Source organism: Durotheca rogersii, assembly GCF_024521655.1.
Source record: "Durotheca rogersii strain YMJ 92031201 chromosome Unknown GGS23scaffold_8, whole genome shotgun sequence".
Classification (NCBI taxonomy): Eukaryota; Fungi; Ascomycota; class Sordariomycetes; order Xylariales; family Xylariaceae; genus Durotheca; species Durotheca rogersii.
The window spans coordinates 1,299,210-1,325,908 of NW_026251239.1; the positions used below are offsets into that span (position 1 = coordinate 1,299,210).

Genomic DNA, 26,699 nt, shown 5'->3' on the forward strand with positions numbered 1-26,699 from the left:
TTCCTGGGAAGCCCTCATGAAAGGGTTTCCACGATGAGAGAGGTAGAGAGGGTTCCAGGTATAGCTAGATATTGGCTACCTAGGCAGTACCTACGTGGGTATTGGTAATGCCACGAGATGCGAAAGGTCTCAAAGTGGGTCACGAACCCAATAACCCGGAATACGCATTTTACGCACGCCATGCAATTAACGCGAAGACGCGTCCAAGACGCTGTGACGCGTTTTCACCCTAGATAATTCAATTAAACTGGCCCCTCCAACAACCCCATACAAATCAATACCAATGCCAGCACCACACGTCACTACACAACCTCACTCTACAGCTCTACTCAAGAGGTTACCAATTACATCGTGACAAGCATACGGACCGATCCCGCACTCGAACATAATTTCTAGAATGCCACACTCTCTATCACCCGAGGTTGATAACCGCGACAATTCTACCGAAGAGACCATGGAGGTCACCCCAGTAAATAACGGAGATAATCTGGCTGGTGAGGACGACATTGTGATGACGGAAATAGACGTTGCGCTAGCCGCTGCCAGCGAGGAGAACAAAGATGAGGTCAAATTGGAAGATTTATTCGCGGATGTCGACTCGGATGACGAATTTCCTAGCTCGCGGCCCCGGGGGCAAGACAACTTGACGAGCTCCTCTCCTCAGGCCGCAGCGTCGCCAATGTGAGACTACGCGATACCACTTGTCTTGGCTAAGAGAGCAACCTTCTAACCCAATTATTAGAGGCGTAAGCGTAGCCTCTATGAAAGCGTCCGACCCCCAACTCATGCGGATATTCTACCAACGATTCTTCCCGTGGCGCTATCTCTTCCAGTGGCTTAACCACAGCCCGACGCCCACCAACGACTTCGCGCACCGCGAGTTCGCCTTCACGCTACAGAACGATGCGTACCTACGGTACCAGTCCTTTATGAGCGCCGACATGTGAGTTATTCTATCGGAGAAGCGTCCCGCGTCTGTTCGGAACGTAACAGCTCACCATCCCCGCTCGCAGGCTTCGCAAGGACGTGATCCGGCTGCTGCCGAGCCGTTTCGAGATCGGGCCGGTGTACACGACAAACCCGCGCGACCGCAAGACGCTGCGGAACTCGAGCGCCTTCAAGCCGCTAGCGAAAGAGCTCTGCTTCGATATCGATCTCACGGACTACGACGAAATCCGGACGTGCTGTGACAAGGCCAACATCTGCCACCGGTGCTGGGCATTCATCACGATGGCTATCAAGGTCGTCGACGTCGCGCTGCGCGAGGACTTCGGCTTCAAGCACATCCTGTGGGTCTACTCGGGTCGGAGAGGCGCGCACGCCTGGGTGTGCGACAAGAAGGCGCGGACGATGGACGACCAGAAGCGCAGGGCTATCGCCGGGTACTTTGAGGTCATCCGCGGCGGTGCGCAGAGCGGCAAGAAGGTCAACTTGTGGCGGCCGCTGCATCCTCATGTCAGGTATGTTCGAATGCCTACCTACTATTACTATTCCACCCTCTGGTAGTTTTTCGGTGAATTAGGAGATATCGGTCGAGGCACGTATCTATTCACTAATGCTTCTTCTTTCTTTGTTTTCACAGCCGGAGTTTAGACATCCTGGCGCCGCACTTCCAGGCGGATGTGCTCGAGGCACAGGACCCGTGGTCGTCGGTGGAGCGGTCGGAGCGGCTGCTGGCGCTGCTGCCGGACCGGTCGCTGAACGAGGCCCTGCGACAGAAGTGGGACTCGTCGCCGGGACGGGCGAGCGTGTCCAAGTGGGCGGACATCGACACGCTGGCCAAGTCGGGGGCAAGCAAGAAGCTGGACGCGCAGGCGCTGCTCGAGGCGAAGCAGGACGTCGTGCTCGAGTACACGTACCCGCGGCTCGACATCGAGGTCAGCAAGAAGCTCAACCATCTGCTCAAGTCGCCGTTCGTTGTGCACCCGGGAACGGGCCGCGTCTGCGTGCCGATCGACGCCCGCCGCCTCGAAGACTTCGACCCGCTCGGCGTGCCTACCATCCAGGGCCTGCTCCAGGAAGTGGACGAGATGGACGTTAAGGCCAAGGAGGAGGGGGGCGAGAAGGGAGAGAAGGCCGCCCCCCTCCAGGACTGGGAGAGGACGAGCCTCAAGCCGTTCGTCGAGTACTTCCGCAGCTTCGTGCTGGCGCTCATGAGGGACGAGCGGAACCCCAAGGTCAAGCGCGAAAGGGAGGAGGGCGAGGCGATGGAGTTCTAACGGATCGGCTCCCCCCCTTGTCTACGGCGCTTCCCTCCTCTTACCAGGGTGAGCAGCGACAAAGTCTTTTGAGTAATAGTAGATCGGAGACTACGGGCTATAAATAAACTAGGGGTGTTCTATAATACGTACGTACGGCATTGGGCGCGGAGTTTAGGAAGGGGAGGACTTTCACCGTATATGCCTTTATTGTGCCACCCGAAATGGGCGAAGCAGCCAATTCATTCTAGGTAGAATACACACCTATTTATGCTTGCCCGCTTTATCCCTCCCTACCAATACCATTCCAGAGGCCTTACGCAAGTTTTTAATACGTATGGAGGCCGGGGCGTCACGACGCAGCGTCCTCCTGCTGCTGGCCGAGGAGCCTCTCCCTGACGAGCGCGACGAGGTCGTCACCGCTCCTCGCCGGGCCCCTGCCGCTCAGGAAGCAGGAGCTGGCGACGCTGATAGTCTTGTCGCGGCTCTTCGTGCCGTGGGTGATCTGCAGGTCCGACTTTGCGACGCCTAGGACCTGGAGAGAAGGGGGGGGGAGCCTCTCTCGGGGCCCATATTCGTGTTAACCCTTGCCGCCTCCGACGGCAACGCGACCCGGACGAACGAAGGAACAAAAGGCCCCGCTTACCTCGCTCAGGAGCTGGAGGACGGCCTTGTTGGCCTTGCCGTCCTGCGGCGGCGCCGCGACGCACAGCTCGACGGCGTCGTCGGTGACGGCGGCCACGCCCTCGCGGGCCTTGCTGGCGCCGGGCCGCACGTGGCAGCGCAGCTGCAGGATCTCGGGGCCCGCCGCCTTGGACCTCTGCACCAGGGCGATGGCGCTGCGGGCGGCCATGGCCTGGCTCTCTGCGCGCGTCGCGAGGTCGCGCGGGCGGCCCTTCCTAGACGGTGCTAACGCCGAGGCGGTGCGGGTCGTCGAGGCGGTTGCTCTCTTGTTGTTCGACGAGGGGGAAAGGGGGGGTGAGGCCGGGCACGTTGGGCTCGCTGCTTGGATGGCGACGAGGGCTTGCAGGCGCGTGGTGGGCTGTGCTGCGCCGTGTAATCAATTCGTTGGATCTGGTGCCAGTGAGAGCGAGGATATCATCGCACTGCATTCCGCCGCGGAGTTGGAGTAGGTACGTAATCAGCTTTAATTGCATATACCTACTTATTGATTGCATTCATAAACAAGGGCCCTGGGTCTAGGTTAGGTACTTCTTGTAGACGTTCGCTGCAACAGATGCACCCAGATGAGCTAAATAGCGAAGACTACCAAGTAGCGCTGTTAGGGATCGAACCTATCCTTCGTTAAGTACCTAAACCTACTGATCTCACCCCACGAACGTTAAGTACCTTAGGTACCTAATCAGACGACTATGTACCCGCCCACCTAAGTACCTACTTGATTCTATGTTGCATATATGCATCTATTGAGATCGATTTTCCCCCGTTTGCTGATTTTAGTGCGACTTCGATCGATGTCCGCGTTTCTAAGCCAAGCCCTTGCCCGTTCGGTATCTCTACACATCCCTACACGCCCAGAAACCCCCAATATGCGATCGTTACCGTGATCGCATACTTTGCTTGTGAAAATATTCAGATTTGGTCTGCTCCTATGCCGAAGGATGTCGTCTATCAAGCAAGTAAACGGCGCTGGCAATAGCGCTACCAACGGCTACACCCTCACGGCTCTCAACAGATGGTCCATTCAGGTCAAGAAGCTACCTCGTACGTCGCTAGCCCTTCTCGACGTTCCATCTTGGCTGACTGGCAAACTTAGCTGTGGAAAAGATCGCTGCTATCCACGTCTACGATTTCGACAATACCTGTAAGCAGCTCCGCCCGGATACCTACTGGGTGCTTCTATCCAGCGACTAATTACCCGCGCTGCGTAGTATTCCAGACGCCTCTGCCGAACCCCAAGATATGGAACAACACGACTATTTCGCAATTGAGCACCCCTGATATCTTCGTCAACGGTGGCTGGTGGCACGACTCGCGGATACTGGCTGCCACTGGCGAAGGTGCAGAGCACGAGGAGAAGCGTGGCTGGAACGGCTGGTGGAATGAGAAGATCGTCGAGCTAGTCAAGCTTACTGAAGAGCAAGATGATGCCATCGGTGTCATGCTGACTGGCCGTTCCGAGAAAGGGTTCTACGACCTAATCAAACGCATAATCAAGAGCAAGGGACTCGAGTTCGATATCGTGGCCCTCAAGCCGACCGTCGGACCTAACAACGAGCGCTTCCGAAGTACCATGGAATTCAAACAAGTCTTCCTCAAAACACTCATGGAAACGTATAAGGACGCGAAGGAGATACATATTTACGAGGACCGTGTCAAGCATGTTGCCGGTTTCCGCGATTTCCTAGCCGATTACAACGACCGACAATCTGGGCTCAAAGGAGGGCCAATTACGCGAGGCCCCATTCATGGTGAAGTGATTCCGGTTGCAGATATTTCCACCACTTTAGACCCCGTCGTTGAGGTAGCCGAAGTACAGCACCTTATCAATATCCACAATACAACGGTTAGCGAACGACGAGCGCTGGAAGGACGAAACAACCGAATAGAACGCTTGGCGATCAAGAAGACCGTGTTCTTCACCAGCTATATGATCGAACCTGCCGATACAAAGCAACTCATTGCGCTTCTAACCACGTTGGCGCCAGAGGCGAAGGACTTGAAATACCTGGCGAATACCATCCTCATCACCCCGCGACCTTGTCCGAGAAATATCTTGGAGAAGATCGGCGGTATGAACTCCAAGATGAAGTGGAAAGTGGCCGGCATAGGCTCTTTCGACAACAACCTGTGGGCCGCACGCGTGGAGCCCGTCCCCAGCACAGCGCAGTACCATACCGATAACCCCTTTCCATCCATCGTGCTGGGCCTTCGGAGGGGTGCGCGTCCGGCCGACGCTAGCAAGATTCAGTCCTGGCAGCCGGTCTTGGCCGACAAGTCTTTCGTCTTCGAGACGACGGTGGGCGAGAAGGTGGTGCTCCGGATCGAGCCTGAGGACCGCAACGAGGACGAGTACGAGAGCCTGTTCCCGCACAAGAGCACTAGGCGTAGATTCTTAGGCGACGAAGGAGGTTGGCGGTCTCGTCAGCACAGCGGCAACCACGGAAACGGCAACCGCAGCTTTCACACCTCTTCTCACAACCAGGGACGCGGCGGCGCCGAGAACCGAGGAGGTCGCGGCGGCTTCCGAGGCGGTGCCGCCCGTAACAATCACCGCGGAGGCGGCAAGGGAGGAGGAGGCGGCTTCAACAAGGGCTCCGGCCGCGGCGGTAAGGGCGGAGGCGTCCACGGCTACCGATCGCTCGACGACGTGGATAACCGCGACAGCAACCAAGCCGGGGCTGGGTTCGGCAACCACAATACGGGCATGGTGTACGACGACGTCAGCTTCTCGGCCCTGCCGCAGGGCCCGCCGCCTCAGCAATCCCTACCTCATCCGCACCCGCACCCCCCGCCACCGCCTCCTCCCCTGTCCTACGGCCAGCCCTATCCCCCGCCGCAACCCGGCCAGTGGCAGATGCCCGGTGGCGCCCCCCCGATGCAACCGCGGCCCGCGGGCGGTGGTGGACCGGATCTACAGAGCTTCTACTGATGGCTGTCCCCGATCGATACCGTCTCGATACCCATCTCTCCCGGCCGTCGACATTAGGGCACATGTGTAGCCTAGTAACGCTTGGGAGCTAGTTTCACAAGGCATCGCGTTAGGTGGGAATAAGAGTCCTGCGGACAGGTATTCGGCTTCGTCAACAAGGCCTATATATCTAGATACGCATACCCCTCTTCTATCAAGCAGTTTTGTCTTACTTCATGCTTTCTATTATTATCGCGAGAGCGCTACGTGGATACAGGAACGCACGGCGTTTGGCAAGGAGGCTTTTTTTCTTCTCTTTTTCCTCCCTCTCGAGAAAACGCCATGGGCAGTCTACGAAGAATACGACAAGCTAGGCATCGACGGAGTAGCAGACGGACGGAGTAGTCAATCGGGACAGGCAATTCGAATCGGATTTACAGCAAGGGATTGCTGGCTCTCTCGATGCATACGTATCTACTTCGCGGGTAGCGTGCAGGTACGTCGGGAGTGCGTCGATATAGAAATACGAGTGACCTAAGGAGAAAGACTCGCGTCGCATTAGCTACGTGTCCTAGTTGCCCTCGGTCAACGAACAGCCTCAAATCAATCGGAGGGATTCCGCGCCAACTCGAAAAGGCCGACCCAGGTAAACAGCTTCAGAAAGAGATAGAACAATATGGTGAGTTGTGTTAATCATGCTCGCCGCGCACCCCAGACGAGGGACGAGGGAGTAATAAACAGCCTCTTAAAAGAGAATTCATCACGGATGTTATACCTGGGTCGAATCGGAATGGGGTAGGGGGGAAGCAGAAAGAGGAAACATGGGGTCTGCTCACCTAGATGGATGGGTAGGCCCGATGGCATTAGATACGGTCGGGCTTGGCCTCGTCACTGCTTGCGTGTGTAGAAACAGACATACAGATGCATGGATAGAAAGGAGGGTAGATATGAAGATTAAAAAACGAGGAAATCCGATTTGGTATATACAGTTGATTTCCCTGTGAGTGTAGGTGTATGTGTGCGCGCACGCACGCGATATATGCGTCTCATGATCCGCTACACCTACCTGCCGCCCGCCACCGGGCGGCGTGGCACATTCGTTGGCCGGCTGCGCGTGCAGTCTCTAGCTTGGGCGACGGCTAGACAGCAGCGGCTCGCGTCAGAAAACATGGATGTTTTCTCTGAGGCCCCGGGTCCTTAAGCGTAGTAAGGGCCTCCCCCCGCCGAAGCCTCCCGCTAAGCGTTGGCCGAGACGGGGTTGATCTCGATGCCGTACTTCTCCTTCAGACGCTCTCGTCGGCGCTCCTCGTAGCCGGGGGGCTTGATGCCTGCGATGGAACGGCGGGTGAGCCTCAGGTCAGAAAGGGAGTTCGTGCACATGCATGTCTGCACGCGATGGCACCTGGGGGTGAGGGGGGGGGGGGGAGGAGGGGGGAGGGGGGTTCGTTATGCCGTACCTCTGCCCTCGCCGATGTTGGCGATCGTCTCCTCGATGGGCCGCCGCCGGTTTTTGCGCAGCCACTCCTTGCGCTCGTACTCGTCCATCTCGGCGGCCTCGCGCCGCGCGCCGCGCAGGGTGCCGCCTGTGTACTCGAAGGTAGACATGACGATGGAGAAGGCGGCGCCGATGCCGAGGATCGCGGGAATCCGGCCGACTGTTCCCAGAGGCGCGAGCCGGCACAGGTTAGCGCCAGTGTCGTTCGTAACTGACCACGGGGGCGGAGGTAGGAAGTGGGTCTACGCATTACGCACCTCTTAAGCCGATGGTGGCGCCGCTGAGGAACGAGGCGATGGTGATGTTAAGCGTGTCGTCCTTCTCGCGCAGGTTGGCCGATGCGTCCTTCGCAAAGGTGTACACGGTGCCAACGGCGGCTGCGCGGAGCCGTATCTCTGGGTCAGCTAAACTTGCCCGCACCGACGGTGCCGGAACGTGTCCGCGGCTGCGGCGGGGGCCAACGCACTGAACATGGCGATGCTGCCGCCCGTCCTCGAAAAGACGCCCCAGACGCCGACGCGCTGCTTCGCGAGCGAGTTCTGGATGGCCGAGATGACGAAGCCCACCCCCGCGCCTAACAGGCCGCCTTTTATGCCGGACTTGACGGCATCGCGCGGGTGGAAGCTCTCCTCCTCCTTGGGCACGACCTTGATGGGATGCGGGTTCGCCATCTTGAGCCCTCGGGCGGTCGACGCGACTGGGCTCGAGAGTATGGGACTGGTATGATGGGGGGGATCCTCGACGACGGGCAGGTGAGTTGAGGATAGACGGAGTTGGGTCAGGTTTGGTTCCCAAAAAGCTTGAGCTCTACGCGGAGTTCTGTGCAACCTGATGTGGACCGTCCGTTCTCAATTGGACGGAAACTGATTGGCCGGGATTAGCCGAAGATACTCCAGTGTATACTATTCACCTATAAGTACCTAAGTACCTATCCACCCAGGTACGTACCGTCCCTTGCTTCGGATCATCCAATACGCCGCGATAAGATAAGGAAGGGTTACCCGGGCCGTCTCAACACCGCCCCAGGACTAAGCCTCGCTCTAAGCCCTTGTTCGCCAACCTACCTATCTCCAACTACCCCGGGATGCCGAAAAGCTCCTCGACGATCCTGGTTAGGCTACCTCCAAATTGCAGAACATTCGCCAACCGCACATCCTCTCCGGTGAGAATTTATCAGCCTCGTCCCGAGCCATCACCGGTTACCGTGGCGTCTGCGGGCATCCGTGTCTCCCCTCGGCGGAGCTTCCTGCCCAGACGGCCTGGTCGTGTTTCTGTTTCCCTTCCCGTTTCACTTTCCATCTGCTCTCTCTCACCACCCTCGTCGTTTCTTTTTTCTCTCCCTCCCAATGATCGGAGACCGGGTCTCATATATCTAGTGCTTCCTTATCCGATCTCAGACCATCAGCCGGCCCGTTGCATGCGGAGGCGCTTGACAGTTTTCGTCGTGGGCTGGTACCGTACACTATAGGCGCCCCCCATGTGAACGTTGGAGTCACCTTTCTCGGTTCCGCGCTTGCTTCCCGCGCCTGGCATCACGTATTTGGGACGATACTCGGCATGCCATGAGAACCGCCATTCTACCTATTTCATCAAAGGTGTGGAGATTCCATGTTCTTCCTCCTAGCTTGCTTTTATTCTACGTTGCAGCAAGACATGGAAACTAGGAGTCACCTCTGTCATCTTGACGCCGCCAGATCTTCTAGGTCTCGAAGGCCTCCGGGTTGAAGTCTGTGTTCATGTCCTCCCACCCAGTCTCAGGCCCCCCTGGCAACGGAACATATCTGGTGAGAGTTCGTCGCATCGACGAATATCACACATGAGGCAACCAAGTGGCCTTGACGCCGAGGTTGCTCTTCGGTAGCCGTCTATGGCTACCAATGGGCCTAAGGCGGGTGCCGATGTCACGCCCACACGGGGAACTGGCAACATGTAAGCCACCGGCGCGGCGAGATAGAAACGCGTCGTCTAAAGCCCATCCCACAGGCGGGAGTCACTCGTATCTTGATAATTCCCGTGCCCTCTGAGGCTCAGAGGCGGGAGCATGAATCTCATACCAGGCCTGTCTTTTCACCACCACCACCACCACCACCGCTATCTGTTTAACAAGTCACACCACTGATAAATATCCTTCTGGCCATCCCTACTGTCTATGCGACTCCGTGCCCCCAGCCAAGGTACAAGCGTACTAGGAAAGCTGATCATTCTCAAAGCCCCAAGAGGAGGAAACTAGCCCTCGAATCACGACGTCGATTTCTTCTTTCCACCGTCCCCTCCAACTCAGCTAGTGGACTGACTATCCTGCTAACATCGCCGTAGGGCCTCTTAAAAGCCCTAATAATCCCCAATCCGAATACTTGGTTGAGACACTTATCCGGAACCAATTTTCCATCGCTGTGAGCTGCCTTCGAGAGAACGTTCGGCTCTAGGTGGCGGGTAGATCAGGCGCCTGCGCACCCTAGACAGAAATCTAAACAATCAACCGAGAAATCCGCCGATAACCTCTTCTCCTCCGCATATATTTCCGCCTTGCAACCCGTGATTCTCCCTCGACGTCTTCTCTTCGTTACAGGAGCTAGCCCTCTATCTTCATAGATGAGTTCTTGTTCCTAACCAGAGACTCACTTAATTTTTACATGCAGTCACCTCACACGTGATCTTACGGACTCACCGAACAAGGTAAATTTCAACAACACCCGTGTCGCTTTTCACTCCCTCCCTACGCTCATTCCCATCTACACATTCGGCTTCCTCCCATTTCGGCCGTTGGTGGTTTAAATTCTCACTCCGTCAAATTTAGCGGACGAAAGCGTTGTTCTCCCTGTTCATTATAGTCTTAGGTGGATGCTCTTGGTGAATCAGCTATCAAGATGAGTTCCGGCGACAACTCGGATCGCGCGGCGGAGCTCCGCCAGGAACAACGCAGAGCGATTCACAATCTGCAGTTGGAATCACATCCTCGAGGTAAGAGTCCTTAGCTATCCATCGATCCTTCATACTTCAAACGCAAATGTGATGGCGATACTGACGGTTGCCCGAAGCCCTTACGTCTCCCCGTATTCTCAGGCGGTTCCTCGAGTCTCGGCTTCATGAGCTCCTGGTTAACTGCGACTGTAACAGCCACGAAATGCTCTTAATTTCGACGCAATCTTTCCGGGACGCGGACACAGCTTTTGTCTCAACATTTTGCGGACGATGTCGGTACCATTTCCACGTGCGGAGTAATTTCAAGCATGCTAGGCCATACGACGAGGTACATCACCTCATGCACATGCTTATCCCCAGCGCCCAGCGGTCGGAAAAGGAACTGCAAGCGGAACGCGCCGGTTATGATGACACTATCGGCTATGCTAAGTTCATATGCGCCGTTGATGAATGTCTGTTCAACATCGAGATCTCTGTTATGCCTCCGAAAATATTGCTGAGTGAGTTGCGGGCTCTCAACGATAACAGCCGAGTCGCGCACAATCTCAAACTCGCTCGGGAGGAAGATGAACAGAGGTATTCGGATGTTAGCGACGACTACGGGATTGGAACCACCAGTGTGCTTAATACGTATCTTAACGATGCGCTTCAGCATACCGGAGAGCGGCCACTCAGAATTAAGAAGCGCAACAAGAAGTTCCGGGTGACAATCAGCACGGATTTTGACCCCCTACTGAGACGCCTCGGATTCTACGAGGGGAACGAAGCCGAAACTGATGAGGCGTGCTGGTTCATTACTACGCCAAAGGAGGAGCGGGACCCCACACCCGTTCAGACATTGAGAGCGTTGATGGAGGATGCGCAGGCGGAGCTCGAGGCCATTTTGTGCTTCAAATCAAAACCTGCTTGGGATCCACTTGTCGCGGCCTTTCAAGGTGACTACTTAGATATTGCGCTCGACCCTAACCAGATCTCGCGAATTTCAGAGACAGACTTGGACCTGCTAGGCTGTCTAGTAGGCTACCCGCCTCGACATTTCAGCTGGGCTGCTATACTCTTAGCTGGGTTGAAACCACAGTTCCGAGATAGATACCTAGATGCGGGCCTGCGTTGCATTCTCGATCGCAGTGTTGACGCGTCGACGGATATCGTCATGTACAAATCCCAATTCGACGAACTATCTTCCATGGAAAGGAGGATACGGGAAGCTTTCGATTTTTTCAAGGCTTCTCCTGAAGATGGGCTCACTTCTATCTGGTTTATCCAAGCATACGACGCGATGACTAAAGCCAACTGCAGTGACGATTATAAAGCTCAAGCCGAGCAGCATCTCGAAGTCATCGGCAACTATCTAGATCGAGATATTCTGAGCGAGATTACCTCTCAGGCTCCGAATCATCCAGTTAGCCCAGTGGAAATGAGCTACTCTACGGCAGCAGGTCTACTGGGTGTGGAAACTCACTATACGGCGGAGATCATCTCCGAATTCGTTGGTCGAATATTACTCGTAGGCTATACTTGTCCGACGCTTAGGATCTCATCTTCTAATGACCTTATTAGGACGATACTACAGACCGCGTGAAGGTTGTGGAGGCTCTAAATGTTCTATCGGAATACAAGAGCCAACAAAACGAGGCAGACGAGGCAAAAAGCCTGCGAGAGCTTGCCGAAATCGTTGCGGCTACCGAAGGCGCACCGACATTAGTCCCCGAGCCTCAATCATCGGTACAGCAAACATCATCTTTGGCCACGCCCCCGGGACTGAAGAATATCGGCAACACATGCTACCTAAACAGTCTCTTACAATATTTCTATAACGTCAAGGTTGTACGTGATCTTGTATTAGACTTCGACCAAGCCAAGCTTGATCTTGACGAGGAGACGATTGGGCGACGCCGAACAGGGGGTAACGGGACAAGCGTCAGTCTCGAAGAAGCTATCGTCGCTAGGCAATGTGGGTGGTTTGCAATACTTCCTTGCTGTGGGCCGCTACTAACCTATAGACAGTCGTCGAGATGCTCCGGGACTTATTTACCGATTTACAGACGACTACTAACGCCGCTGCCCAACCATCGCAGAAGCTTGCCAACACCGCACTCTCTTCGGCGAGAGACATCCTGGACCGGCGATCGCAGAACAAGCCGCCGCCACTGCCAGCCCGTCCTTCGCCGGCGCCGCCGACCCTGCCGCAGACTAGCGACACCGATGCCGTAAATAATGCGGTGAACATCACAGTTGAGACCGTAAATCCTCACCATGAGGTTACTAGCTCTAGGAGTTCCCAAACTCTAGTTGACGAGGGCGATGACACAACGATGTCATACACCCAATCCGAGATTGAAGAAGTTAAGGAGTCCTTAGTCAAAGTGTTCGAAGGCTCTGCCCCTTCTTCGCAATTCGAGGGCAATAACCCCTCCGTTCCTCAATCGCGCGATGCTACAAGCGTACAAAATTCTTCTGAGCCTTTGAGTCTCGACGAAAGGATCGCTCAAGTCTCTCGCCGTCTAGAACACTCGGACCGATCGGGAACGACCCAAGAGGACGTGGGAGAAATTATCGGCTACATACTAGAACATTTTATGCGTGCAATCCGTCCAGATGGCCCGATGCCTGACAAACCGGAGCTGCAAGCTGACAAGATTACGGACACCTTTTTCACAACAATCGTCAATTCCACAGTGAAGACCCAGAAGGGCTATCCAACCAGCGCTCTCGCGTCACGCTCCGAGAGTCCCCTTAACGTGGAAATCGTTCCGGAGCGTTGGATAACGGCCTACCCAGACGGTACGAACAATGTTAAATGCACATTGTTCGAAGCTTTAGATCGTTACTTCTCATACGAGTTAATCGGGGACGGGAACCACGCGCGATATAGCAGTATTCGAACACTCCCACCCATTGTGCACATCTGCATTCAACGAACCACCCAAAGGGGTAAGAACGAGAATCCGGTCATCATACCAGAGATACTGTTTTTAGATCGGTACATGGAGTCCGAAGAGGACTCGCAGCTATGGCTCACCCGTAAAAGGGCATGGGCACTTAAGGAGCGCCTCAAGGAACTCGAGGTCGAGTATACCCATAACATCCAAGCCGACCCCGAGAAGTTGCGCGCGATTACGTCTGCGGTAAGCGGATTTCTAGATTTTAATTCTCAGCCGCCCCGGAGCGAGGCTAACACCCAGAGCAAGAAGGACGCCGAGTACCGAAAGTACGGGGAGCCAGTGGTGCAAGAGGGGCACGAGGAGTTTGAGAAGCAGAGGGTGCATCGGAAACCGCAGAAGCTTGAAAGCATGGACACATCGGAAATAGCAGCATACATCGCAAAGGCGCCCCCCGATATAATGGACCAAGCGCCTACGGGACAAACGATATTGGAGGATATACCCCGAGGACGAAAACGGAGGCTCGCTAACGCACAAGAAAATGGGCTTTCGAAGAGAGTTGCCGTCTCGCCTTCGTCGACCGAGGACCTGACTAAAGTGGAATTCGCCGAATCTACTTGGGAGGCCAATAAACCGCTGGAAGCGATGACACGAGCGGAGCTTGTTGACCTCCGCCAGAGGGAAGAGAAGACCTTCGAAGCTATGACAAACGAGAAGTACAGCCTTCACGCTGTCATCTGCCATAGTGGCGGCGCCACCGCAGGACACTACTGGGTCTGGATTCGGGATTTCAAGCGCAACGTTTGGTATAGATACAACGATGAAACGGTCACGGAGGATACCCGCGGTTCGGAGGCCGTACTAAAGGACCTGAACGACAGCGGAAATCCTTACTACGTCGCATATGTTCGCGACGAGCTACGGGATCAATTAGTCGACGTGCCACAGCGTTGTAGGCCCGAGGCCGGCGACTTTTCGGACGCGGGCCCAGAGGTCGAGATGATCGAAGGTGTGGTACCCGAGCCCGTCGAGGAAGCGCCGAACCACCAGAGCAGCTCGTGGCCAGAGACCACCGAATGGTAATCACCTAGGCTTTAGGACGACCGACCTAGTCTGTCCTACTATAGTGGGGAAACAATTATACATGTGGCTCATCAGCCCCGCTGTCGCATTGTACGGGGAGTTTATGTGAGTCTGCAGGGAGGTGCCTATTACGACTTATGTCGGTGAACATGGGAAGGCGAATTGACAAAACGGCCATGTTGTTCTATCTCGCTCACGTTGGGGGGGCCTATGACGATGGGGACGAGCATCGGTACCTTGATCGTGTGGCCTAGGCGAACCGTGAAGACTTAGTTAGGAGACGTATAATAGAGAAAGTGGCGGGCCGGTAGATAGACCCCAAGGATATGATTCACTGCGCGACGGCGGCGGAGTGGAGAGCATCGAGATTACGTCTACATATTAGCTAATTAACTGCACGCCTCCTCGCTACCCATCGGTATACCTAGACGCTGAAAAACTGACTCCGGGGTGGTAGTATAAGCCCTGCCTCTCTCTCTCTCTCTCTCTCTCTCTCTCTCTCTCTTTATGCGCGTGTGCGTGTGCGTGTGGTGGAAATAGCTAGCACCCCATCTCACGCAGCGCACTAACCCCCCATCACGTGGCGCCTCGGGAGAACATGTTCTCCTACCCACTCCCTCCTCCTCTCCCCCTATCATACTAGATAGAGATCCATCCATTACGCGAGGCGAGGCGAGAACAGAGTGAAGTGATCGAGAAGGGAGAGGCGAGGGAGAGAGAGGGGGGCAAGAGGCGACTTAACAACGATAAAAAAAAGGGGTAACCAAATTAAGGAATAAAAGTGGAGAGGAAAACGGCTCTCCGTCTCTGTCTCAGACGCCCGTCATCGCCATATCCGCCCTAGCTGCTGCTGCTGCTATTGCTGCTGCTGCTACCGTCGTCGTCGTCGCGGTCGCCGACAGGCTGCCGGCGATGGTGCCGAGGTGCGGCAGCACGGCGAGGCGGGAGCGCTCGAGGAGGCCTAGGAGGTCGACGGGTTCATCGGCGGTGTTGCCGCCGGCGTCGGCACTGGCGGCGCTGCTATCGCCGCTGGAACCGTCCGCTCCGCCGTTACGGCCGTCGTTCACGGCGTCCTCGGTGGCGCCGCCGTCGGGGCCGTTGCTGTTGTCGCTGCTACTGTGGTTGTTTCCGCTGTTATTGCTGCTGCTGCTGCCGCCGCGGTACAGGATGTCGCGGCGCGGGTCGATCCAGAGGAAGGGCAGGGCGGAGCCCAGCATGCGCTGGCCGTCGCCAGCGGGCGCCGGACACCAGACGGGCACGAGGGTGTCAAGGACGACGCGGCGCGCCTCGCGCGTGAGGTTGCAGAGGAGGCGCGCGGCGGCCTGGCGATGGGCGACGAGCTGGTGGTGGTGCGGCGGCGGCGGCGGATGCTGCTGCTCCGGCTCCGAGTCGCCCGTGGTTGGAGTCGCGCCCGGCTCGGATGCTGGCGGGAGGCCGGGATGCGGGCTGGTGGGTGTGGGTGGCGACGTCGACGTCGCCGAAGCGGCGGGCGCGGCAGCCGGGGGAGAGTACAGGGAGGCGACGAGCCAGGGCGCATAGGGGAGGGGCTCGAGGACGAAGGCGCAGGAGAGCGGCGCCGACGTAGAGGCCGAAGGGAGCGATGGGTCAGACAAGCCCGGCATGGTCAGGACGAGGCGGAAGATGTGCCGCCGCAGCTCCGGGGGCAATCGCTGGAAGGGCGACAAGGCGAAGAACGGCGCCGGCAGCGGGGGGCCGTAGGCCTGGTGCTGGTATGGGTACGGGTAGGGGGCGCCGTAAGCCTGGTGCTGGTACGGGTACGGGAGCGGCGGACCCGGAGTGAACGTCGCCGGGGTATAACCGCCTGTCGGGGCCACGGCGTTGGGATCGACGCCTATGCCGGCGGCCCTCGGAGACGCGAAGGCTTGCGGGACATGGTGAACGGAGCCGCAGTCGGACTCGTCACCTTCGTCATCGTCGTCGTCTCCATCGTCTTCGGCTTGCTGGTCCGCAGTTGTGGGTGGCTGGCCGTTGCGCGCTAGTAACAAGGCTCGTTGGTTAGTTTCCCTTCCTCTGCTTTCTTGTCCCCGTAGGTAGGCAGATGGGTCTAGACGGCTTCACATATGTATGTGTTCGTGTTGATCATGCTACACAACCATTCCCCTCTCCTCCCGTAACCCTAGGTAGATTGGGGGCCTTTGTTCTCCCCCTCCCCTTTCCCCCTCCCAGCCTCCCCGCGTTACAGGTTTACTCGGAACGAGAATAGGCGGAGCCGAAGGAGGGGAAACGGCTACGGGACAAAGCAAGAGAGGGAGGGGGAGCGGTAGATAGATAGACAGACGGGTATCTTCCTACCTTTCTTAGGGCGGCCACTCCGGGGGGCGACGGCGGAGGTTTTGGCGCGGACGGCGGTGCGGATCTGGCTGAGGGAGTACCCGGTGATGTTCATGATGCGCGTCTTGCTCATGCAGGCGTCGTAGTAGAGGGTCCGGACACGGAAGCGCTCGCGCTCGGTGAGGTGCTTCGTGTGCAGGTCTTTAGGCCGCTTCCCCATCTTGAACTGGATGAAGGGGAGGTTTCTTTTCTTCTCTCTCTCCCACCCTCTCTCTCTCTGTCTCTGCGCCGCCCCTCTTCTTTTCCCCTTGCCTCCTACTTGCCTTCCCACCTTCTTCCTCGGCTTCGTCCTCCCCTCTTCATAAACCGCGACTCGTCCGTCGTGTTCCTCCCTCTCTCTCCCCTTCTCTATCTCTCTCCCTCGCTCCCTCGCCCTAGAAAAATAAAGGAATGCTATTCGAGCCAAGCCTTTCGAGTCTCGGCCGGAGACGCGCTCCCCTTCTCCTTCTCTCTTCCCCACTGAGCTCCCTCGGCTACATGCACCTCTTCACGGATTGGCTGCCATGCAAGTATGCGACACGATCACCACGGCAGCAGTAAAGAAAATGGGCACGTCGTCGGCGGGCTACGACAGCAACAACGATGGTAGCAATGGCAATATCTATATGTAGAGAACAATACAGGGTAGAGGCGACGGTGGGGTCTGGATGTATATATATATCTCTGGGCAAGTAGGAAAACGGGAGGAAGAAGAGAAAGAGAGGAAAAAGTTTTCCCGGGCTGGGTGGTTGCAGATATCGAACTTGGCAGAGGAGGGCCAGCCCAGGCTTGTGGTACCCCTGCGGCTAACGCCCTAAACCCGCCCAGGCCGATACCCGGCAGGGGTTTTAAAACTTTACACCCGCTATTACGATATCGGCTTAACGGTCATTGCTACCTGCCCGAGGTCCCTGAGAGGTACTTATCTCTACTAGCTTGGGTATAGCCACCTGGCCTAACCTGCTCCGGCTGGCACCGCACCTGCATACCCTGGCTGGTGTGCGAGCACATCCTCCACAGGCACCTCAGGTAGGTACCTAGTACCTGCCCTACTACCTGTACTGGTTCGCAGCGCCTACCTTTACGTAGTATAGGTATGTACCTAAGAGGTACCTATCTCATCCCAGGCGAAGTTCAGTATAGGTACCTACCTAGGTATAAGGTGGCATTAGGTACCTATCTAGGTACGCAGTACACGCGCCCTCACTTATATAAATGTCTCGACCTAGCCAAAACTCGCTTCAATCTCTCCAAAAAGCGACGGTGTCATGTAATAGATATAGATCCGTACCAGCAGGGTTACGGCGAGCCCTGCTGCCTCATACCTACTACTACCTACCGCCCATCTTAACAATAACCGACCAGCACTAGCAACACCATAATCTTTAACTTACAAAGAACCCCTTTCGTCTCAAACTGACATCCTCTGCCGGAGCGACCTCCCCCGTCCCCTCTCCGCAGCACCCACCGCCGAGTTCCAGCCTCAGCTCCGCGCCGTCAGTCCGATTCCCGTCCCGCCACCGGCTCGAGCCCGAGGACGAGCTCCGGAACGTACGCTCGCCCCATCTCCCCTCTCCTCACCCCCCCCTCCCACCTGCTACTATCTACCGTCGTCCCTAGGAGGAGAAGGGGTAGACGTCTGCTCGGGATGTCAAGGTAAGTCCGGCTGCTACCAGACGACGCGGGGGGCCCTCGCCTAGAGAATATAGCTGGAGCCCGGAGAGGGTTAGAGGAAAACCCACGTGGCATAGAACTTCCAACCCCACGGTGTGCTAGATGCTTATGTGTCTGCTAAGCCCTACGGCTCACGTCGTCGTATCAGCAACATCTAGTGAGCCCGACTTAGTAGTAGCTATCCTGCCCCAATCGAGGTTAAAACCCCAAGTGTTATAATCACCCAAAATATATATACCTAGCTATAGGTATATTTAAGCCAGAGCGCCTATTTACATATAGGCGTCCAGAATATCTATCCATCCACCTCCTGGCCTCCACGATTTCTACTTCTTTCCGCTCCAAGGACACGGTCACTTAGACAGAAAGATACTTGCACCCAAGCACAGACGCAGACACGAGACACGGGATCTAAAGCAAAAGGCCTAGATTTCTATAATTCTTTTTTTTTCGTCAAATTCATGCATTTTATGCAATAGTGGTATCATGTCTTTCGGGTAACAAACACAGTGGATATGCAGGGCGCTGCTTCTCAAGCGACGATGACGGACAAAGGAAAAAGAAAAAGAAAAAGAAAAGGGAGAGGCTTGTAAAAAGTGAGGTGAGGGTGGGAATGAATAGCCACATCCGCCCTCGTCGGTTGCTCGGATCGTTTGATGATGCCCGCTAACCAACACGGCTCGGTTCCGGTGGAATGTAAAGGAGAGAAGTGAAGAGGATATAAATAAAAATGAAAACCGAGCCCCGAGTAGATGCTGCATAGTCGCCTCCTCCCTATTCTCCCCCCCCCTCCGTCTCTGACTCTCCCCCGGGCAACTGGCCAAAGCTGGCACGTTATTCCCGCGTAGAAGAATGAACTCGGCTAGCTACCCAACCTCAGCTCTGGTATTCTTTTTTTTTTGTCTTCCCACTCCGCCCTTGGTACTGAGATCTAACCCTATACCCTCCCCTCCTTCACATGTATATTATTCTCGCTTCGGCTCTTCGAAACTTAACAATTTTTTTATATTTTCAAAGTTGGCCAGCAATCCCACGAACCCTAGTTCCTCTCCTATGAAACGCCGATATTCCCGGCATGCTGCTGAAGATTCGTGAATCGCTACTGAGGCAGCGCGGGCAAAGCCTTGTCGAAGCTCTCGCGGCTGAGCTTGTGCCTTAAAAATTTGAACCCACTCCCGCTTCCGGTGCTGCTACCACTCCGTCTCCTTCCTCCCTCGTAGATGCTGTCGGCATCTAGGTAGCTGCTCTTCGGTGGGGTTGGTGGGCCTTTACCTCCGATGCCGTGGGGACCCAAGTCGGTGAATCCGTCCTGCCTTCCGGTTAGTCTCGGCGTGAATGGTCGAGCCTCGTTAGCACTCCCCCCTCGGCTTAGCCCGCCAACCGAGCCGGCTTCGGCCATCTCCTCGACGATCGGCAGGACAGCATGAGAGGTGTTCCATCCGCTGGGTGGCGAAACGGTAGTTGTTATCTTCCGCTCCGGAATTTGCTCCTCTTTTGCGACTTCCTTCCCTTTCTTGGTGGCCTTCTTAACACCCTTCTCCAAGATCGGATTCGGCTCTGGCGAGTTCGTGCTCCTTATGCTTGGGGGTGCCGGGGGTAGATAGGACGGGACAGGCGGTATGCCGCTGGGTCCTGATGCTTGGGCATCTTGATTGGCGGCATCCGCTTCAGCCGCAAGCGCTGTCGCAGCTTCGCGGTCTAGAGCATCCCTCGCCGCCTCTTCCTCCGACATGGTAATGCCAGACATGAATTTGATGAACCGATCGCCGTACTCCTCGGGAGGGAGAGCAGAGATCTGAGTTCGATCACTAGATAGGCCCTTCCAAAAATGCTCAATTTTTTTGATAACTCCGTACTATCAGGGTGGGTTAGTTTCGGGGCGATCGCCATGGATTAGGAAATCGACTCACGTGTGTCAAGCAGTCGATGACTCCTAGGTAGTAGACCTCCTCGCCAGGACCGTTGTCCTCGTGCGTCGCACGCAGGCCACCATCGTCGCTATAGAATAAGCCGCCGCGATTTTGACCTGCAGCGAGTTCGTCCGGCATCCGACTACTAGTTTGGCCTACAGGGACGGGCCGTTCAGCTTTGATCATTTGCCTGAGCTCCTTAGCCTTGCGCGCATTCTCTAGCTTCGACGGCGTTCGCATGAGGACGGAGCTGGGGTTGAACTCGTCGTCTGTTGGACTGTCCCCTCCCGGATTGAATACCTGCAAGGTCTTATCTCGCAGATTCTCCTCGTTCCCCTTCCTCAGATCGTGAATGCCAATGAGCAGAGAGTAGTCCATGATCTTCAATTTCTGCAAGAGCCGAACATCGCGCTCGAGCTGCTGTAGAAATAGCCGCTTCTTCTGAAGTCCCAATTCGAGATGTCTCTTGCGTCGCAACCAGTTGAGATCCTTCAACGTCGCCCGCGGATTCTTCTCTAGGTTTTCCTCGCCGTAATCTCGCCCTACTGTCGAACCCTTCAAGTCAAACGTGGTATGAATGTCTCGGTGAGGGGGGAAGAGGTTGTTCATGACGACGAAGTGAATCTTCTTGCCGTACGGCATCTTGACGCGGTGGAGACCGTAGAATTGCGAAAGCAGTGTGTTCGGATTGCCCGTGACGTGCTCGTAGTAGTCTTTTAGGATCTTACGTAGGAATTTGTGTTCGGCGTGGTGGATGGTTTTGATGATATACTTGTAGTCTCGGGAGAAGTAGAAGAAGCTCCCGCTCTTGCCCGGAGACCCAAGCTCTGATAAGATGTATTTGCCGGTCAGCGACATGAGGTAGTCGGCAGGGTCTAGCCTAAAGAGCGCACGGAGATGCCGGAATACCCAAGGCGCATAATCTTTGAATTTGAAGTCATATTTCGCCGAAGGGACGAGCTCGTTGCCCGCGCTGTTTCTATTAGTACGTTCTACAAGACGAGCAGAAGGGTTAGGCCGGGGTGGGCCGTGTCGCTAGAAAGAGACCTACATGTCAAACGTCGATTTCTGCTTAGTTTCGAAGTCGGCATCGGTCAGGGGACGGTCGAGTTTGGCATTCGTGCGAGAAACAGATACCCGAATGCCCGTCAACATGTTGTATGCCGTCGTCCAGTTCGCGTGGTTCTCGTCGACCTTGGTTCCGACCAGGACCTTATCGTCATCCTCCTCCTCCCGCTTCTTCTTCTTGGCAAGCTTCTGTCGGTATGCCTCTGTCCACCTAAGCGCATCTTCGTCGGGCACTGCTTCGTCGCGAGGCACGTCGGATTGCATAGAGCGCGTGTTCCGTCTCCCTAGGCTCAGAGATCCACGGCGTTGACCCGCCCCAGCTCCCGTGGGGGAGAACCTGCCGGTAGCGAAGGCCGCGTCATTGGCGTCCTTGGAGCCTCGGGCCGGTGAAGGTCTGGGCACTTCCAGGGTGTGCCTATGCTTGAGTCCAGACGTCGCCTGCAGTGCCGAGGCCGACGCAGAGGTGCCCGGCCCAGCTGGCGGATAATGCGGAGGAGAAGAGAATCTCTGGGGGCCGGGCAACTTGTGCTGATCGTGGTTGAAGCCAGGCGTCGGCGGACTCGAGTAAGGGCTGGGCAGAGAGGGATTAGGGGTAGTATCTCCGCCTATCAGGGCGCTGCTGGTTAAGGACCTGCGCTGCGAGTCGGATGGGAATTGGTGCATAGAAACATGGGATGACGATTCTACGGAGGCTCGCTTCATATACGATTCCGATGTGCTCTGGCGGTGGCTGTCGGATGTCGCGGCTACGCCATTAGCAACGTCTTGACGGTCGGACAAGTTCCTCTCGGGCCAAGGCGTGTACGATGGGTATTTCGCTTCGGGCCCAGCCGTGGTCGTACCATTGGACTCCCTACTCATCCTGCCGTTGGGCAGAGGAGTCATGGCGGACGATTGCAGCCCATCTGCCGTCATTCGCGAGCGTGGGCCGGAGCTTTGTGAGGAGTGTGAGGAGGAATTATCGTCCAGGCTCTCGCTCGCAGAATCAATTGCCACAGGCAGCGACTTCGGGAGCAGACCGTCCCCGGGGCTTGTCAGCTTGTGGAAGTTCGGGTCGTGGTGGTTTCCGAGACGGACAACGCCGGAAGTGGGTGCGTAGACGGAGGAATTCTGTTCATTCAGAAAAGTCGGCATATTTTGCTGTCCGCAGCTCGCTCAGGCCTCGTCCGCTCGATTGGACGAGGGGCGAAAGCACCTGAAACCCTCGCCCGTGGTGCTGTGCGTCTCCCAGAACAGGAGAGGAATAAATTTTTTTTCTCGGTGCCAGCCAGGCGAGGGCGTGCGCGGTGCGCCGAGCGGAGGAGGGCAAACGAGTCAGATGCCGTTTCCTTCGACTGCCGCTCGTTCTTCTTCTTCTCCTTCTTCTGGTATTCCCGGTGCTTTATTATTGGAGGATGTTGTGTAGTTGCTACCGTTACTGTATGGCAACTGTTCGGTATTGTGTGCGGCGGCGGCGGCGGCGGCGGTGGTGGTGGTGACAGTGGTAAGTGAAGATGGTGTTGGAATTGTTACTGACCTACCGAGATCTGAAGGATAAGGGGCAGGGTGAAGACGTGAGCGAGTGAGCGAGCGAGGAGATTGTGTTGTCGTGTAGACCAAGAAACATGGCTGCCGCAGAGTGGGTACCGGGGCTGGGCAGGCTCTGATTGGCCAGCCCGACGTGGATCCCTCTGAGTGGAGCACGCGCCTCATGCTCTCTTAATTGCACATGCTCAGCCACGCCGCCGAGCACTGGAGTATACTGCCAAAATGAATTGTTCCCGCTTAGCGAATGCAACGAAGTGCCCGTCCGCAACCCACCTAAACGTGTAATATAGTAGACGCTGGTTGCACCCACGCGTTCCGCTTATGCATATAACGTTTGCCTATATATGATGCAGTACGCCTGGGCGAGGTGCACGCCCCAGCTGGGACCGCCTCTATGGGTAAGTCGAGACAGGAGGCAGAGAGGAGGAGGGATTCGAGAAGGGAAAAGACGGAGTGGGAAGAAAAAGTGCACCTAAGACCTGAGGGATCCCTCTAGTGCCCATGCGCGATCATGCCATGCATCGACTAATTTGTTTGGCGAGGATGGGATGCATTAGCACCGCTCTCTCCTTCTTCTAATATCGCCTCGCCGTTCCGTCCCATGTGAAAACTCGCTGTGAGCCCACGGGATGCGGCCCCGGTGTAGGCTATCTTTACCTACAACCTACCCAAGAGGGCTAAGCGCGGCGTGATATCGACCTATAACGACGACGGGCCCAACGCCCTGGAACGGTTTTACTATTATCTGCCTACCTAGGCACGTAGTAACGCACACGCACCGCTGGGGTGAGAGCCCGTTGGTGCCCTGTTAGCACCTTGAGAGGCACCTACGGGAGTAAGATAGGCCGTAGATATATCATTGCTCGCGTACCTCTCATATAAGCTAGGTAGGTGGGTATTGATTAAATGCATACGCATGCATGTCAGCGCCTGGGACAGAGGGAGGGAGACGCCCCCCCATCCCGTCTCCCGGGGGCCTCGGTTTCCCTGCCTGTCGATCCACGGGCTATGTGCATACGCGTAGCTACACACAGACGGTATGGGGACCCAATATATATCATAGCAACACGTAGCACACGTCTCATACCAGGCTATATGAACACGCCTCTCTCGAATGCACGGCAGAGGTACGTAAGTTCCAGTCAAGAGGCTTGAGACGGATCCCGAAAACACGACGGACTTATCATTAGCAGATCTGGTAGCAGGCGGGATCCCGTACTCTAATTCGATAATGGCCCCGCCCCACTAGTCAGCGCGTGGGCGGGCCGAACAGGACCCTGAAAGCCTCATAAAAGGAGGTTCTGTAGGTACCTAGGTAGGCAGGTAGGTCCCTAAGGCACTACACAGGCACTACCTAAATGTCGCCGGCGTAGTGTCTCAGCCACAATGCCGATCAACGGATGCTCTAGACATTATTTTAGATAGATGCGTATGCCAACACAGGGTGCATGCAGACATCCGACTGTGTTCCCCTATGGGCGTACGTCGTAGGCGGGTGACTGCGCGCATTCTCTGTCTCCTCTCTCCCTTACTGTCTTGCCGCGAGGTAGGATATCCCTAGGAGGTATAGAGGGATATAACACAGTCGATCGTACAAGCCAGGCAGAGGTATACAGCAACGGCCCGCGAGGCCTAGTCTTCATGTTATGACGGATTTAATACGTAGGTTAGGTAGCTACTCTCTGCTGCCGAGTGTGCCATACATAAGAGGTGTGCGTGTTGGCACTGTCGTATTCTGAACCCCTTCTACGTAGATTTGTCACCTGTCGCCTTGGCAGCTCTTGGATCTTCACAATCCCCGGCCCTCTGCCACACCAACGCTTTTGCCGACTTTTCCGTAGCCGGGCTAGGACCGGTGGAACCGGCAGCGTATTCGGTGCTGTTCGGGTATGTACTTGTTGCCCTTCTCGTTCCCACCAGCCAGGCACAGAGATTGACTGAGAGAGTCACCCTGGTTCGGAGTCCCGGTCCAGAGCAGACTCACCACTGAATGCGATGGGGATCGACTACACGTACGCGAAGTAAGAGTCCCTCCAGCGGGAGCAAGTAAGCACATACCCTATGTGCCAACTCCACACGGCATTCGGCACCAAGATTGCAGTATGTACCCACCTAATATAGGCGCAAATACGTACACGCTTAAACAGGTCCAGTGATTTGTCTCGAATACGGCTTACGTGCTTCCAGATGACGGGCAACCAGAAGTACTGACTACGGAATCAATTTATCCACCGTATCCCTTGCACACGGTAGCGTCCTAATTCCCTTTCTCAGCTCGACATGGTTTATGCGACACACGCACGCCCTCTCCTACGAAGATATTCCGAATCGCCGAGACAAGTTACCACCTTCTCTAGCGAGCCTCAGACCTCAAACACGGCAACGTGCGTTCGCACTGCCTAGTACGTACCTACGTAGGCTATATGGTGTATGTACTTAGGTACCTACACGGTGTATACACAGTCGTCTCACAATACCGCTCCCTTCCGGCGACGAGAACGAGGCACCAATAAATATTCTCATTTCGCGATATAGCATCGCCGGCACGATCTCGAGAGACAGCAAGGCAGGAGAGTAACGCTAAGCACGGCCCGACGAGCAGATGCCCACTCCTCGGTGCTGTTGGGCCTCAAGCGCGTCTGCGAGGATTAAGGTGTCGTATGGGCCTACATGCATGCATGTATGCTGTATTATCCATTCGATGAATACATCTCATTTCCCCTTCGACCAGGGGGGGGGGGCCTCAGCCAACAGCGCCGGAACGCCGGCATCTGTGGGTCGTGCTGTTACCATCATAATCATCTTCGTCTACCTACGTAGGCATATTAACTATAGATTTCGCCCGGGTGAGGAAGCGGTCTTAGCCCAGCGGCAGCGCATTGCCGTCCATATCCATGTGCATCTGCCCACTCGATTAATTCCCCAGGATCGTTGCACGAGAAGGCCACGCGCCGCGGCAGCCAAGTCGATCGTTGGTGCTATTCGCCGACCAGGGCGCGGGAATGCATTATTGGCTGAAAATAGGGCTGGGAGGCAATCGTCGGGGGCTGAAGCCGGTCATCGTAAATTCCAAGTCGCTGCGTCCGGACCCAAGGTGGAGTTATCAACTTGTGAACGGTCAAATATGATGACGACGACGATGATGATTTGGATTTCATCTCTCTCGTATGAGCAAATAACCATCACCGGAAAGGAGAGTTTCGACACATGCAGATACGCCCCTTTTTTTTCTTTCTTCCCGTCCTGAACTCCATGCGCCTCCTTTTATGTGATATCGAACACCATACCTATAAACAGCACACGCAGCACAGCGCGCGCATCGCTGGAGATGGATTCTTTCTACGCCCCCTTAGACTCGGGTGCGTCGCCCGGCCCCTGAATGGCGATCTTGTTCGCGCCCTCCCTCTCCAGCCGCTCGAAGGTTTGCTTCTTCTTGTACTCGGCGACCCGATACCTCTTGAAATACGTCACCTATCGTGCGGTCCGGCAGCGAGCAGCAGCAGCAGGTCAGCCTACTAGTCGGCCTAATTGCCTAACAGTGAATGGCGTAGGTAGGTAGGCAGGCATAAGGCGGGATAAGAAGGGGGGGGATCATAAAACACACAACTCACCCAGGCGCTGGCACAGTTCGCGTCGAAGGCCTTGCTCTCGGACGCACATTTCTTGTCGGCGACCTTGCGGCCCTCGCCAGTCAGCGCGTCGACGACGTCGTGCTGGTCCAGGCAGCGGTAGAAGGCGTCGCGGGCGTCCCAGCAGCGCTGGCGCTCGCTCCGGTCCGGTGCCCGGGCCCCCGTGCGCACCTCCTCCCGGCGCTTCTCATCCTCCGAGGCGAAGAACCCCGAGAAGAGGCCCATCGCGGGAAGGCAAATATGCTCGCTCGTTTATCGTCTGCCCTCTCGTAGGTATGTGTATCTAGCGACGGCACAGCCGGCGTCGCGGACGGGGAGGTCGGTTCAGTGCGGCTTCTCCGTCGGTTGTTGGTCGGACCTGGCTAATCGAAGTCGCCTCGCGGGT

At 56.1% G+C, this 26,699-nt stretch overlaps 9 protein-coding genes across 9 annotated transcripts; 4 read left to right on the forward strand and 5 right to left on the reverse strand.

The window, feature by feature from the left end:
• The first annotated feature begins 290 nt into the window (after positions 1-290).
• On the forward strand, positions 291-2,385 carry GGS23DRAFT_519331 (prim-pol domain-containing protein). Its single transcript, XM_051514634.1, has 4 exons — positions 291-681; positions 743-943; positions 1,014-1,460; positions 1,583-2,385. The coding sequence occupies exons 1-4, from the start codon at positions 398-400 to the stop codon at positions 2,217-2,219; spliced, it is 1,569 nt and encodes a 522-aa protein (XP_051372610.1). The 5' UTR covers positions 291-397; the 3' UTR covers positions 2,220-2,385.
• Positions 2,386-2,387: 2 nt separating this feature from the next.
• GGS23DRAFT_565908 (uncharacterized protein) lies at positions 2,388-3,433 on the reverse strand. The gene is made up of 2 exons (XM_051516244.1): positions 2,845-3,433; positions 2,388-2,733 (listed from the first exon to the last, which is right to left on the reverse strand). Exons 1-2 carry the CDS (start codon positions 3,049-3,051, stop codon positions 2,551-2,553), a joined length of 390 nt encoding a protein of 129 aa, XP_051372611.1. The 5' UTR covers positions 3,052-3,433; the 3' UTR covers positions 2,388-2,550.
• Positions 3,434-3,820: 387 nt separating this feature from the next.
• Positions 3,821-5,811, forward strand: GGS23DRAFT_596391 (uncharacterized protein; the record flags this gene model as incomplete). The annotated part of the gene is made up of 3 exons (XM_051518469.1): positions 3,821-3,923; positions 3,976-4,023; positions 4,091-5,811. The coding sequence occupies 3 exons, from the start codon at positions 3,821-3,823 to the stop codon at positions 5,809-5,811; spliced, it is 1,872 nt and encodes a 623-aa protein (XP_051372612.1).
• Positions 5,812-7,026: 1,215 nt separating this feature from the next.
• On the reverse strand, positions 7,027-7,956 carry GGS23DRAFT_596392 (uncharacterized protein; the record flags this gene model as incomplete). The annotated part of the gene is made up of 4 exons (XM_051518470.1): positions 7,027-7,118; positions 7,248-7,445; positions 7,543-7,662; positions 7,752-7,956. 4 exons carry the CDS (start codon positions 7,954-7,956, stop codon positions 7,027-7,029), a joined length of 615 nt encoding a protein of 204 aa, XP_051372613.1.
• A 1,497-nt stretch (positions 7,957-9,453) lies between these two features.
• Positions 9,454-14,581, forward strand: GGS23DRAFT_519506 (cysteine proteinase). Its single transcript, XM_051514636.1, has 5 exons — positions 9,454-10,246; positions 10,324-11,714; positions 11,768-12,161; positions 12,215-13,335; positions 13,399-14,581. The coding sequence occupies exons 1-5, from the start codon at positions 10,153-10,155 to the stop codon at positions 14,173-14,175; spliced, it is 3,777 nt and encodes a 1,258-aa protein (XP_051372614.1). The 5' UTR covers positions 9,454-10,152; the 3' UTR covers positions 14,176-14,581.
• A 406-nt stretch (positions 14,582-14,987) lies between these two features.
• On the reverse strand, positions 14,988-16,687 carry GGS23DRAFT_596394 (uncharacterized protein; the record flags this gene model as incomplete). Its single annotated transcript, XM_051518471.1, has 2 exons — positions 14,988-16,171; positions 16,489-16,687. 2 exons carry the CDS (start codon positions 16,685-16,687, stop codon positions 14,988-14,990), a joined length of 1,383 nt encoding a protein of 460 aa, XP_051372615.1.
• Positions 16,688-19,110: 2,423 nt separating this feature from the next.
• GGS23DRAFT_519658 (SAICAR synthase-like protein) lies at positions 19,111-22,382 on the reverse strand. Its single transcript, XM_051514637.1, has 3 exons — positions 21,142-22,382; positions 20,091-21,063; positions 19,111-20,035 (listed from the first exon to the last, which is right to left on the reverse strand). The coding sequence occupies exons 1-3, from the start codon at positions 22,290-22,292 to the stop codon at positions 19,280-19,282; spliced, it is 2,880 nt and encodes a 959-aa protein (XP_051372616.1). The 5' UTR covers positions 22,293-22,382; the 3' UTR covers positions 19,111-19,279.
• A 2,626-nt stretch (positions 22,383-25,008) lies between these two features.
• Positions 25,009-26,071, forward strand: GGS23DRAFT_519747 (uncharacterized protein). Its single transcript, XM_051514638.1, has one exon. The coding sequence runs from the start codon at positions 25,288-25,290 to the stop codon at positions 25,930-25,932; it is 645 nt and encodes a 214-aa protein (XP_051372617.1). The 5' UTR covers positions 25,009-25,287; the 3' UTR covers positions 25,933-26,071.
• On the reverse strand, positions 26,025-26,539 carry GGS23DRAFT_596396 (cytochrome oxidase c subunit VIb-domain-containing protein; the record flags this gene model as incomplete). Its single annotated transcript, XM_051518472.1, has 2 exons — positions 26,025-26,156; positions 26,297-26,539. 2 exons carry the CDS (start codon positions 26,537-26,539, stop codon positions 26,025-26,027), a joined length of 375 nt encoding a protein of 124 aa, XP_051372618.1.
• Between the last annotated feature and the right edge of the window lie 160 nt (positions 26,540-26,699).